The 14,050-nt window shown below is 44.3% G+C and overlaps 1 protein-coding gene across 1 annotated transcript; it reads left to right on the forward strand.

The window, feature by feature from the left end:
- Window positions 1-3,511: 3,511 nt before the first annotated feature.
- On the forward strand, window positions 3,512-11,811 carry HEBP2 (heme binding protein 2). Its single transcript, XM_059399189.1, has 4 exons — window positions 3,512-3,701; window positions 4,235-4,367; window positions 5,137-5,317; window positions 11,052-11,811. Exons 1-4 carry the CDS (start codon window positions 3,600-3,602, stop codon window positions 11,248-11,250), a joined length of 615 nt encoding a protein of 204 aa, XP_059255172.1. The 5' UTR covers window positions 3,512-3,599; the 3' UTR covers window positions 11,251-11,811.
- Window positions 11,812-14,050: the final 2,239 nt, after the last annotated feature.

The raw sequence follows: 14,050 nt of genomic DNA on the forward strand, positions 1-14,050 counted from the left end.
TGAAGTGGAGAAACCTGTTCTCACCCCCACTCTCTCCCCCAATGGCACCACCACATGTGTTGTAAAGCTTCAACAGAGTATCTTTTTCATAATGTCATACAAACAGTGACTAAATATGTGCTAATAGAACAATTTTGCCATAATTAATCAACAAGAAAACTAGCTAGATCATTTTGACATATGGGTATAAAACTTGAGCCTTCTGAATCTCATTAAATTCATGCTAACTGAAATCCTATTATTCTGAAATAAATCCTTTTCTTTCCTTCCTTCTGTTCTTCTACGTGGCTAATTATCACCTTATAAATATAGATAACTGAGTCACCTGCTGTTATCTTCATTAATTGGGCATTCCACACCCTATTAAATGAATGTCTCCAAATTCAGCCTCAGGTTTTCTACAACTGCAGATGAAAAGAACAACAGGAATCTTAAACAATGTAAATTATTTCTTTTTCTCTTAAAACATTCTGAGAAGTAGGGGCGCCTGGTTAAGCCTCGGCCTGGCCTTCGGCTCAGGTCATGATCTCAGGGTCCTGGGATCCAGCCCCGAATTGCATCTGGCTCTCTGCTTAGCAGGGAGCCCACTTCCCCGCTCTTCCAGCCTGCCTCTCTGCCTGCTTGTGATCTCTCTGTGTCAAATAAATAAAAATCTTAAAAAAAAAAAAAAAAAGCAACTTTCTGAGAAGAAAATTATATTCCCAACTTTGCCAAGTCACTTAAGCAGAGGATCACATGTGATAGCAGTTAAAATAACCAGACTGTTTAAAAAAAAATCGGTCAAAATTCATTATTTTGCCTTCACTAAAGAATTCAAACTTAGATCAGCATAATGATAAAATTGATGTAAACACTAGCAAGTATCATGCGTCCACTTGTTAGGACAGGGAAGGGGAAAGGAGAAAGAGGACATCAATTGTTTTAAAAACAGTAGGACCACACAATGGGATGGTCGTCAGCAATAAAAAAGAATGAAGTGCTGATACATGCAACAACACAGATGACTTCTGAAGACATTACACTCCGAGAAAGATGTCGGTCACAAAAGAACACATGTTATTTTCCACTTAAATGAAATGTCCAGAATGGGCAGATCCACAGAGATAGAAATAAATTAGTGATTGCCAGGGGCTAGGAGGTTTTGGAGATTGGGAGTGACTGCTCAATTGTATGGGGGTTTCTTTTTGGAGTGATGGAATGTTCTGGAATTAGATAGTGATGTGGTTGTATACCATACTGAAAATACTGAAATCCACTGAACTGTATACTTTAAAGTAGTGAATCTTACATTATGTAAATTGTAGCTCAAAAAAAACCCTTATTTTTACATCAGGCATGCACAATAAGATGGCTATAATCGAAAAGCAAAGTGATAACAAGCATTAGTGAGGGTATGAAGAAACAGAATGTTCACAGCCTGCTGATGAAAATCTAAAAGGGTACACCTACTTTAGAAAACAGTCTGGCTGTTCCTCATAAAGTTAAATGCCGTGTTACCATTTGACCCAGCAAATCCCACTCCTCGGAATTTACTCAAGAGAAATGAAAACATGTGATACAGAAACCTGGGCAAAAATGTTTGTGGCAGCATCCTTCATAATAGCCCAAAGTTTGAAACCACTTGAACATCCATCTACTGATGAAAAATATTTATCCAATGGAATATTCTCAGCCACCAAAAGGAGTGAAGCAAGGATGCATGCTACAACATGGATGAAACCCAAAATATTTTGCTCAGTGAAGGAAGTCAGCAATAAAGGACCACACGCTGCATCCTATATGGTCTGTATGTTCGCATCCCCCCAAAACTCATGTTTTGAAAACCAAATGCTCCATGTGATGGTATTAGGAAGTGGGGCCTTTGGGAGGTGATAGGTCAGGAGGGGTTAGTGCCCTTATAGAAGAAGCCAGAGAATGGGATTCTGAATGGGATTAGTGCCCTTATAGAAGAAGCCAGAGAAAGCTGCCTTGCCCCTTCCACCTTGTAAGGACGCCATCAGCAGTCTGCCTCCCGGAGAAGAGCCTGCACCGAACTTGCTAGCATTCTGATCTTGGACTTTCCACATCCAGAACCCTGAGCAATAAGGTTTTGTTCCCTATAAGCCCTGAGAGAGTGGACCTTAAAACACTGCATTATTTCATTTATATGAAATGCCAGAAAAAGCAAACCTATAGAGAGAGAAGGGGGATTAGTAGTTGCCTATGGCTGGGGAATGGGGAATTGGGGAGTGATGGCTAAGGAGTATGGGGTTTGGAGTCCAGGAAGAGGTGATAACAATGCTCTAAAATTGATTATAGTGGGGCATCTGGGTGGCTCAGTCAGTTAAGCGGTTGCCTTCCGCTCAGGTCATGATCCCAGCGTCCTGGGATTGAGCCCTCCAGCAGGCTCTCTGCTCAGCCGAGGGCCTGCTTCTCCCCCTAACTCTGCCTGCCGCTCTGCCTACTTGTGCTCTCTATCTCTCTGTGGAATAAATAATAAAAGTCTTTAAGAAAAATGTAAAGTTGATTGTAGTGATGGTTGCACAACTGTGAATACACTGAAACACTGAATGGTACACATTAGATGGGTGAATTTGATGGAATGTGAATTATATCTCAGTAAAGCTCTTAGGAAAAATAAAGAATCAATCCAACCACAACGTTTTAGAAGCACAGAGTCCTGTCGCTGTACCCCCTCATTTCTCTGCCCCCCTTTCACCTCCCTCCCTCCAGCCTGATAGTTCTAGTGGGACCGCCTCAGCATTTCAGGGAAAGGTCATTAAACCAGGACAGTTTAAGATTGTCTCCAGGCCTGGCTGTAGCCCCATCTGACTCCTTCCCCGGCGGACCTTGATGGCTGTTGGGCACCATGGACACTTTCTAGGTGTGAGTAAGACCTCATGTCTCTGGCTGCGCCCGGGATCCGATTCGTGCACAGAGCTCTGGGTCCACGGCGGGAGGGGGTGGGAGGTGGGGCAGAAGATACAGCCAAGGTCCCAGGTGGCAGCCTGTCCACCCTCCCATCGGGCGAGCAGGCTCCCTCCCGCCTCCACTGAGTGCACCCAGGGTGCGGGCCGAGCTCACGCCGATCCCCGGGAGTCGACCGATCTGCAGAACAGGCTTCCTGAGCGGGTGGAGCCGCGGAGAGGTTCCCAAACCTGTTACACCAGAAACCCCGCAAGCCAGTCTCTGAGTCCTCCACCCCCGGCTTCCACAGCCCACACCTCTGCGCGCAGGGGACGGGAGGGAATCCCAAAGGACGCCCGGCCTAAGCAAACCCTGCAATCCTGTCTCCCGCCCTCACCGCTGCGGGGTTCGGGCGGGGCAGGGGTGGGGGGGGTCCCGGCAGAGGGGACGCGGCCCCGCCAGACTGCCGGCGTGGGAATCGGGGGGCCCTCGCGGTCGCAGCGCCCCCTCCCGGCCCAAGCGCAGGCGGGCTCCTGAGAACTCGGGTCCCCCGCACTGCGGGGAGGAGGGACGCGCGTCGGCCGGGTGACCTGGGCTGCGGGCAGCGCCGGGGCGGGGACTCGCGGCGGGGCAGGCGGGCGCGGCGCGCGGCGGGGCGGCCCCTTCCTGGCTCGGCTCGTCAGCCTCTTTCCCCCCGAGCGACGGCGCCACCCATGGCGGAGGTGCTGGAGCCGGACCCCGCGACAGCCGAGCGCGCGGCGGCCCAAGCAGTGGAGACGCCGGGGTGGACGGCCCCGGAGGACGCGGGCCCCCAGGTAGGCGCCTCCCGCGGGCGCGGCCGGTCGGGTGCGGGCCGGAGCGCGCTGGAGGATTTGCAGTGGGACCGGAGGGTCCTGCAGATTTAAGTAAAAACTTCAATTTTTAAAAAAAGTTGTCTGGGTCCCCAGTCCGTTCCTGCTTAGAGGGGAAAATTCGGTCAGTTAGCCATAACCCTAGGTCATGGCCACATCTCCATTTCAACCGGCCACATCTCAGTTTCTTGTGAGGTTAAAAAAAGAAAAAGGAATTGATCAGGTCTCAGAGCCCGCAGAGGACTCTCCAGCCCAGAGGACCTAACAGATGCTAGCTGTTATCTCAACGGAGCGACTCCGGACCTCTGCGGGGGGCGGAGGCCTCCACAGTCTCTCATCCGAGGATGGGAGCCTCGGGGGAGGGGCCCCGCCAGGTCGAAGGAACCAGAACCAGGGGTCCATCCCACGTGGACCTGAGATCAAAGAACCTGGACTGTTGCCTCTCACGTCTTGCCTTCTTTGAATTGCTTCCCCCAGTTTTCTCTGTTCCATTTTAGCGAAGTTACGAGATCCGGCACTATGGACCCGCCAAGTGGGTCAGCACTTCCGTTGAGTCCATGGACTGGGATTCAGCCATCCAGACCGGTTTTACAAAGCTGAACGGCTACATTCAAGGCAAAAATGAGAAAGGTGAAGACAGTTTACCTTATAATTATATATATTGTGGTCGAGTCCCCTGGCTTATTCTTGTGTTTTAGCTTATTAAAGAGAGATACTTTAGAATAGAAAAATAATGAGATCATCAAAGACTTAGTGTGTGAAGACAGGGACTCTGCTCAGGATCCTGAGCAGAGTCTAGAGGAGGCTAGTGCTTTTCAGCCTCTGTTCTTGTCTATTTCTGCTGGATGAGCTAGGCCTCTGTGTAACTACTGTTAAGTCCATTTCATGGCTAGTGCTTCGAGGTAATTTGGTGACTGGTAGGTTAAGAGTCATCAGGAAGCAGGAAGGTACAAAGAACCCAAGATTCAGGGTCTCAAGATATCTGGGCTGGTCTCTTTCGCTATTTGTGTTTTAGCAGGTCACCTAGCCTGTGGGATCTCAGTTTCTGAATTGTAAGAAAGAAAGAAAGAGAAAGAAAGAGAGAAAGACAGACAGACAGCCAAGACTGGACTATATGATCTCTAATTTTCCCTTCCATCCCTAAAACTAGACTTTATTAACCAAAAATATTAATAGTAGAGAAAGTGTTTAATGTGGCCAGAGGATAATTGAATCATTTTGCCCTTATTTTTTAAGGATGAAAATTATCTCAAAGGTAAATTTTAAGTCAGTAACATAATGTAAGTCAGGAAACTCCAACCAAAAAATAATAGGTTACGTTTTTAGAAGTAGTCGTAAAGAAACTAAATCTGTTTTCACAGTCTTTTCATGGCATTAAATATGTTATTTTATGGTCCAGAGATGAAGATAAAGATGACAGCTCCGGTGACAAGCTACGTGGAGCCCGGTTCAGGTCCTTTTAGCGAGTCTATCATTACCATTTCCCTGTACATCCCCTCTGAGCAGCAATCCGATCCGCCCCGGCCCTCAGAGTCAGATGTCTTCATTGAAGACAGAGCTGAAATGACTGTGTTTGTACGGTAAGTGGTAGATAATTTATGGCCCTGCCCACTGCTAGCTTTCCTTGCCTGCTCTCGGTTTTGCTCCTCGGCAATTTCAGCGGGCTTTTCACCCTTCTGTCAAAAAAGAGGTCTAACGCGTTTTCGTGGTGTTTCCCTCCTGGCTTAGTTTTATGTGTTACTAAGGGGCTACTGCAAGATACAATCAATTCATGTAATGAAGAGCTTGTTGCACACCTTACACAGCTAAGACACGATGCACATTATTCTCCACCTACCACTGAGGTAACCCTGAACAAAAATCCTAACACACAGGGCACAGTACCCGTCCTCCTAGCTTCTAGATTCTGATAGCCCCAGACTCTTCCTCTGTGCCCCAGCCCAATGGATGCTGGCTGTTTCTGGCAGTCATTGCCTCTCTTCGTCAAGTGTTTCCTTGTACTATTTCTGGCTTCCAGTACCTGTTCAACACATTCTTAAATTCTCTCTGTTGAAATATAAAACATGCACAGAACATGCTAAGACTCTCGTACTGGAGTCACTTTATTCCTTTCTCCCTCTTGTTACCACTCACCCGCTAAAGGAATCTGTCTCTGTTTCCACGGACAGTCTGGGGGAGCCCGTACTATCTCCTTGGGAACGCCGTCGTCACCGTCAGCAGTGCCCTTGCCTGTCATGTGATGACCGCTCTTGCCCGTGTGACCCCTGGGGCCTTCATGTATTGCCTCGTCTGTTCTCTTGATGCTGATTCATCCTGTTATGTCTCAGAAAGTCGCTGTCTTGCCGTTCTTCTCCTCCTGTTCCTCTCTCTCACCCAGGAAGTGATATTGACAGCTCGCATTGACCCTCACATCAAAGCAGACTTGCTCTGGGTGATCTGTTTATAAAGCTTCAACCACAGGTGTCTAGTGACTCTCAAAATTTGGTGTATCCAGCCCTGATTACCCTAATTGCTGGACATTTCCATTGGGGGGGTAGATGGGGATTAAACTCAACAGCTCTACAAATGAGCCTTTTCCCAGTCCTCAATGTATGTGAGCAGTGACCTTCCTCCACCAGATAACCTCCCCAGCAAGGACTCCAAGGCCATCATCAGTGCACTCTTCCCTGACAACTGGTTGTGAGATCCGATCCAGTCTCCTTGGAAATGATCCATAATTCTGTTCCATTCTCCCCTTCCCTGTGACTTCTTCAGGTCGTCATCTACTAGGAACCACACGTTAATCATCTCTGTATCCCTCAGGGCTCGGCACAATGCCGGACACTCAGTAGATGCTCGGATGTCTCTTCATCTCAGGTCTTGACTGTTCCACTTCAGTAGCCTCCCGGCTGCTGGGAGTAACCTGTCCTTCCCCTCGTGCTCCTCATAGGAATCCATGGTCTTTCTTACTACAACAACAGCAAAACAAAAACCCCAACCCGTTACTTCACTAGAAATTTTTGTGACTTTCCACTTGCTGTGGGGGGAAGTTCAGATTGTTCACAATGTCTTTTATAACGTGGCCCAGCCGTGTCTCCCCACTAGTTATGTTCCGCAACCTTCCCACTCTTCCCCAAGCAGCCCATGTTCTTCCACATCTCTCCTTTTTCTTAAGTTTTTATTTAAATTCCAGTTAGTCAACATACAGTGTCATATTAGTTTCAGGGGATTCAGCACGTCCATCTATCACAACAAGTGCCCTCCTTCATCCCCATCACCTGTCCCACCCCTCCCACCACCCTCTGGTAACCACCAGTTTGTTCTCTATAGTTAAGAGTCTATTTCTTGGTTTGCCTCTCTTCCCCCCCCCCCCCCTTTGCTCATTTATTTTCTTTCTTAAATTCCACATATGAATGAAATCATGGCATTTGTCTTTCTCTCACTTGTTTTGCTTAGCATAATACTCTCTAGCTCCATCCATGTCATTGCAAATGGCAAGATTTCATTCTTTTTATAGCTGAGTAATATTCCACTGTGTATATATAACACATCTTCTTTATCCATTCACCCATTTGAGCTGTTTCCCTGTTTTAGCTGTTGTAGATAATCAGGCTGTAATCATCAGGGTGCATGTATCCCTTCGAATTAGTGTTTTTGTATTTTTTTGGTAAATAACTAGTAGTGCAAATTGTGTCTGCACCAGTTTGCATTCCCACCAACAGCACAAGAGAGTTCCCCCTTCTCCACATCCTTGCCAACACCTGTTGTATCTTGTGTTGATTTTAGCCATTCTGACAGGTGTGATGTTGTATCTCATTGTAGTTTTGACTTGCATTTCCCTAATAAGTGATATTGAGCATCTTTTCATGTGTCTGTTGGCCATCTGTTTGTCTTCTTTGGAGAAATGTCTGTTCATGTCTTCTGCCCATTTTTAAATTGGATTTGTTTTTTTAGGTGGTGAGTTTTCTAAGTTCTTTATATATTTTGGATACTAACCCTTTATCAGATATGTCATTTGCAAGTAACTTCTCCCATCCTGTAGATTGCCTTTTAGTTTTGTTGATTGTTTCCTTCACTTTGCAGTTTTTTAATTTTATGTATTCCCAATAGTTTATTTTTGCTTTTGTTTCTCTTGCCTTAGGAGGCATATCTAGAAAGATTGCTACGGGCAATGTGAAAGCTACTGCCTGTGTTATCTTTTACGATTTTATGGTTTCAGGTCTCACATTTAGGTCTTTAACCCATTTTGAATCTTTTTGTGTATGGTGCAAGTAAGTGGCAATTTCATTCTTTTGCAGGTTGCTGTCCCATTTTCCCAGTACTCTTTGTTGAAGAGATGATCCAATATCCCATTGAATATTCTTTCCTCCTATGTCAAAGATTGATGATATAATTGTGAGCTTAGTTCTGGTTTTCTATTCTGTTCTATTAATTTATGTGTCTATTTTTGTGTCAATACCATACTATTTTCATTCCTACAACTTTGTAATGTAACTTGATGTCTGAAATTGAAATGCCTCTAGCTTTGTTCTCTTTTTCAAGATGGCTTTCACTATTCAGGGTCTTTTGTGGTTCCATATAAATTTTACTGTTTGATCAAGCTCTGTGAAAAATGCTGTTGGTATTTTGATAGGGATTGCATTAAATATGTAGATTGCTTTGTGTAATATAGACATTTTAACAATATTTGTTCTTCCAATCTATGAGCATGGAATGTCTTTCCATTTCTTTGTGTCCTTTTCAGTCTCCTTCATCAGTATTTTATTTTTTAAAAGATGTTATTTATTTGAGAAAGGGAGAGTGAGAAAGCAGGAGTTGGGGGAAGAGAGGTAGAGAGAGAGAAAGGAGCAGAATCCCCACTGAGGAGGGACCTCCTCCCTCCCTCCAACATGTGGCTTGATCCCAGGACTCTGGAATTACGACCTGAGTCGAACATAGACGTTTAACCAACAGAGCCACCCAGGTGCCCCTTTCATCAATATTTTATAGTTTTCAGAGTACAGGTCCTTTACATCTTCGATTAGGTTTATTCCTAGGGATCTTATGGCTTTTCGTGCCATTGTAAATGGGATTGATTCTTTAATTTCTCTCTCTGCTGTTCCATCATGGGTGTATAAAAATGCAACAGGTTTCTGTAAATTGATTTTGTATCTTGCAACTTTACAGAATTCATTTATCAAATCTAACAGTTTTTTGGCAGAGTCTTTCAGGCTTTCTATATATACTATCATGTCATCTGCAAATAGTTCAAGTTTTACTTCTTCCTTGCCAATTTGGATGGTTTTTATTTCTTTTTGTTACTGGATCACTGTGGCTAGGACCTTCCACATGTCTTTACCCGTGACCTCAGGCAGGTTCCTCAGATTTTCCTTGCCCAAAGCTCTTCTTCTGTAAAATATATATAGTTATAGTAACAACCTATCTCATAGGGTTGCCATGAAGATTAAATGAGTTGATTTCTGTAAAATATTAAAACGTGCACCTGACTTTGCTACTAGTTCTAGCTCTTCGTTTCTCCTCTTCCTGGAGCATCCACTTTTGTCCTTTAGGACTTGGATCAAATGGTACCTCCTCTGTGATGCCTTCCTCAGTTTCTCCAGTTAGCTAGTCACTCTGTTCTTCTATTATTCTAAATTAGAGTGATAGAGGTACAGACTGTAACTTTCTCAACAATTCAGGAGCATGGTCCTCTGTTCATACCCTGCAGCTCCTAGCAAGGCAGGTGCGTGGGAAGAGACTCATATGTTTGTGTACTGAATAAAGCTGTGATGGGTCATTGTAGAACAATATGTATTCGGAGAACAAAAGATGATTTCTAACTAGGGGGATTCGAGATTTGATGTCAGGGCAGAAATAGGATCTGAAAGCAAGTTTCCTTTAGGCAGAACAGACTAAGCGTTGGCTCTTCATTAAGGAAATAATAGATTTAGGAGGTAAACATATGGTTCAGAATTATCATTATTGGTCAACATTCTGAAAATTAGAACAGTTTTATCAATTTATCTTCAGCATTTTATTTCATGTACATGTGCGTATTAGATTCCTACACTATTTGATGAGGGTTTAAAAGATACTGTGTGCCAGGAACAATTCTAGGTGTCTCATGAACATCGTTGAATGAAATACACATGGTTTGTACTTTGAGACCTTACATCTTACCTGGAGAATGGTAGGACTAAGCTTTTCCGCTGGCACATTGATAATAGAACTTATGCAAAAGAAGCCATATTGGGAATATCCATGATTTTCTGTTTCCTATTCTTCAAAGTCAAATTCATCATCTATACATAACAACAACTTAGCTAGGTCTGAGTGCTGTCATGATTTAACCTCAGGATAGTTTTGTTTATATACTTGAAAATCTACACTTAAACTTCGATTCTCTTTTCCCACTTGTTATTTAAATCTTTTGACTGTCTTTTCTTCCCCATCCCCATAGCAACCTCCGAACTGGCTCCTTCCCTCCAGTCTCTTTTCCATCTGTCTTTCCCAGATCGATCAAGGCACTTTTGTGCTCAGCATCCTTCACAATAATCTCAAAAGGGCCCTGAGCCATCATATGAGATTCCCCTTTCCGGCTCTGACTCACCTTTCAGAGCTCATTTTGTGCCTCACTATGAATTTGTGTTTTTGAACTTTGGTTGCTTTTCTTCTCCTTCCCCTTTTCCTGCCCAGCAAAGCCATCCACCATTCCAGACCAAACCCAGACAACATCCCTTACCCCTGATTCAGAAATATCCTCGGTGTTCCCAAGCATATCGATCCTGTCTCCATTAAATCTCTTCTCAGGCTATATGTAAAGAGCTGCCAAAATGTTCCCCTCTTCTCTTAGACTATAAATTCATAGGGTCGAAACTCTATCATAGTCCTCAGTAATGTGGCACCTACCCTTTTCTTAAGGGGGATGGGGGGAAGGGAATGATCCCATAAAAAATTAGAAGCCTGAAAGGGAGTCTTCTAAGGGGATTTCCTCTGACCAGCAGCCTCAGCATCATGGGGAGCTTGTTAGCAATGCAGATTTTCGGGATCCACCCCAGACCTCCTGCGTCTACATTTGAGCAAGATTCCCAGGTGACCTGTACACACTCGTGAAAGTCTGAGAAGCAAGAGTTAGAGCACGAGATGGTGAAAGTTCCAAATCTGCCTGCGAGCAGCTGGGACGTATGCCTCTTCCTGGGTCTCCTCCGTGTGTGGCGAGGCGGTGCTGGGAAAGTCAGCTGCTGAGGGGGAGGGGCCGGGAAGCTGCACCTGATCCAGCCTTCATAGTGTCCTTTTCAGACTGACATTTACATCGGCAGGAACATCACTCATGGTTATTTACTTTCTCCTTCGCAGGGCTTTCGATGGATTCTCTAGTGCTCAAAAAAATCAAGAACAACTTTTGACATTAGCAAGTACTTTGAGGGAAGAAGGAAAAGTTTTCAATGAGAAGGTTTACTACACGGCCGTCTACAACAGTCCTTTCAAGTTGCTTGATAGAAATAACGAAGTGTGGTTGATTCAGAAAAATGAACCATCCAAAGAAAATGAATGAGGAAAAAACCCCAGAAAGTTTCATTTCTTACTGTAGACATCAGCACTGCATACCTGTAAAATGTAGAGTAGTTGCTCTACTTGAGAGAACGATGAATCGAGCTTATCTCCAAGGTGCCTTTTAATGTTTGAAGCTTTATCTAGATGCACAGGGAACAGGTGACAGTATTCTAGAAACATGTGAATCAGTCACAGCTCTGGAGGATTTTACTTCTGTGAGGCTCCCGGGAAGTGTCCTGTTACTTGACCCTTCTTCACATGATGTTGCCTTTTTCAACTTGGATTTGCGTCCTTTGGATGTTATCCCCTCCAGATATTATCAATAAAAATATTAAAGAGGTATTTTGTGTGGCACGGCTGTGAAGCCTCATAAGGTGAAGTTCAGTTGAAAGCAAAAATCAGATTCTTGGGGTGCCTGGGTGGCTCAGGCATTAAGCGTCTGCCTTCGGCTCAGGTCATGATCCCAGGGTCCTTGGATCGAGCCCCACATTGGGCTCTCCTCTCAGCAGGGAGCCTGCTTCCCTCTCCCACTCTCCCCACTTATGTTCCCTCTCTTGCTGTGTCTCTCACTGTCATAAAATAAAAAATTAAAAAAAAAAAAAAAGACTCTATTTAATTATGCCTGGTTATCCTGGTAATGCCTTAAAAAAAAAAAATCAGATTCTTTTGCACCTGACCGGGTCACATTCTCTGGGCTACTCTTCCCCATCCTCCCAACTACCCCCACTGCATAAGAAAATTCTAACCGTACCTAGAAGGGTCAATAATATTTCATGACAGAGACCAAATTTATGAAGTTAGTGACTTCTATCCTATTTTGAAACTCAATAAAGACATGTTCTTTCCCAAAGGCATGTATACAAACATGCAATTTTAAAATTCACATGCATTTTTAAAGTATTTCATGCAGTTTGGGAGGTCATACAAAAATGATGATAATTATTGAACGAATGGGCTGCCATAGAATCAAGGAGGTTGAAATCTGTGCCTGATTGTATTGGAACATGCTTGTCCTACAGATGTCAGATGAACTGGAGCCCAAAGATGCCAAAGCACCTGGCTCTGGGGGTCCCAAACAGACCAGGTTCGGCCACTGGCCGCTGACAAAATCCAAAGGCAGAGAGATGAGATGTGGTGAAACAAGAAAGGAATTTATTTCATTGAGGCTAGCACTGGGAAGACTGGGGTCTGGCGTCTAAGGACGATCTCTAACATGCTGAAAATACTTCCAGGTTCATCTAAGAACAACATGGGACAAAGGTCAGTGGGTACACATGGGTGGGTGGTAAAGATCCAGTCGATCATTGTCTTTGGCTCAATCACACAGAGTCTTCACTGCTTGAGCAGGTAGTTTCAGTTCCCATCGGGGATACTTTGCCCACCTGGTCTTTTGCTTGAGTTAACAGTCACTCTGGAAAGAATCGATTAGAAGTACAGACTGAGGTCAAAACAGGGGTGGTTGGAGTCTTCTTCCACAGAGAGGAAGCCCGTTGTGGGAAAGGCAGTGACTACTGTGGCCTCCCAGGGCATGATGGTTGAAGGGGTGAAGGAGAAAGGCAGGTTGGTGCTTAGTAACTTCCCAACAACTCAGCTGCCCGTGAATGACACTGCTTCCAGTTCCCGTCATGGTGTGTGTTTAAGCAGAGACCATATGATCACTTCCAGAGAAGATGTAAGCAAGAGGATGGAACCATAGATGTTAAGGTCCTGTCAACCCCAACATGATGTGATATCTCTTAAAATTAACCTCCCTAACCAGGACAGCTATAGTGAATATAATCCTAGGCCCCCCTAGACCCTTCTCTAGGACAATAATTCCCATCTCTCTTACCTGGATTGCTAACCTAGATAAAGTCATACCTATAGTTAACGGTTCCCATCCCTAACTAAAATTTCTGGATTACCTTCCAGGTGCACTATTCTAAGCGTTTCACCTGAATTACTACATTCGACCCTCAGAACAACTCTGTGCCACATTCTAGCAGCTCCTTTTTGCAGACAAAGATGTGAGGCACAGAGCTGTTAGGTAACTTGCTCCAGAAGAAGCTGTAAGAGCAGAGGCGAATTGGAGTCCTGGTGGTCTGACTGCTGGGTCCACGTGTTACCCGCTATGCCCCACTGGCAGATGGCAGAGCGCAGCTCTCTTGGGCCACGAGTGGCCGGGACCATACAGAGCCATTTGTCCTGTGTAGGCAACGTGCATGAGCAATGATCAATATGATGATGACCTCAGAGCTTCCTTCTAGGTTGTCATTTTTGATACAAAACAAGCTAGATTTCTGGCTTTGAAATTCTTACGGATATAAAATTTTAAAATCTCAGGCAATTATTTTTCAAGGTTATTTGCCTTTTTATGCTTGCCAAAAAGAAATTAATTTTCTTCTTTAGCTCATTTAAAAGAAACCAGCTGGAGGACCCCTTCTAGCCCTCCCACTAGACTGTCCACAGTACTAGTTTCTACTTGTATGAGGTAAATATTTCTAATATTTACCTTATAGTTCTATGCAAATAGGTACCTCTTATGTAATAAATTCCATTTTTAACAAGAGAAGCATATTTTTGATAGCCAACATCTAGTTGAAATCTGAAACATGTTCTAGAAAAAAATGCATTTTATACCATTCAAGTCCAGGATATCCCATTTCCCCCTTCTCTTCCATAAATCATAAACTAAAACATTTTTCAGCCTTCAATCAATTCAGAGAATATTTCTCATAGCAGTAAATCAGTTATTTTAATAACACGGCTGGCAATGACTACCACATATCCCTTATGTCAGCATTTCTGTGGAGATTGTTCTT

The sequence above is a fragment of the Mustela nigripes genome, chromosome 5 (assembly GCF_022355385.1).
Source record: "Mustela nigripes isolate SB6536 chromosome 5, MUSNIG.SB6536, whole genome shotgun sequence".
Taxonomy (NCBI): domain Eukaryota; kingdom Metazoa; phylum Chordata; class Mammalia; order Carnivora; family Mustelidae; genus Mustela; species Mustela nigripes.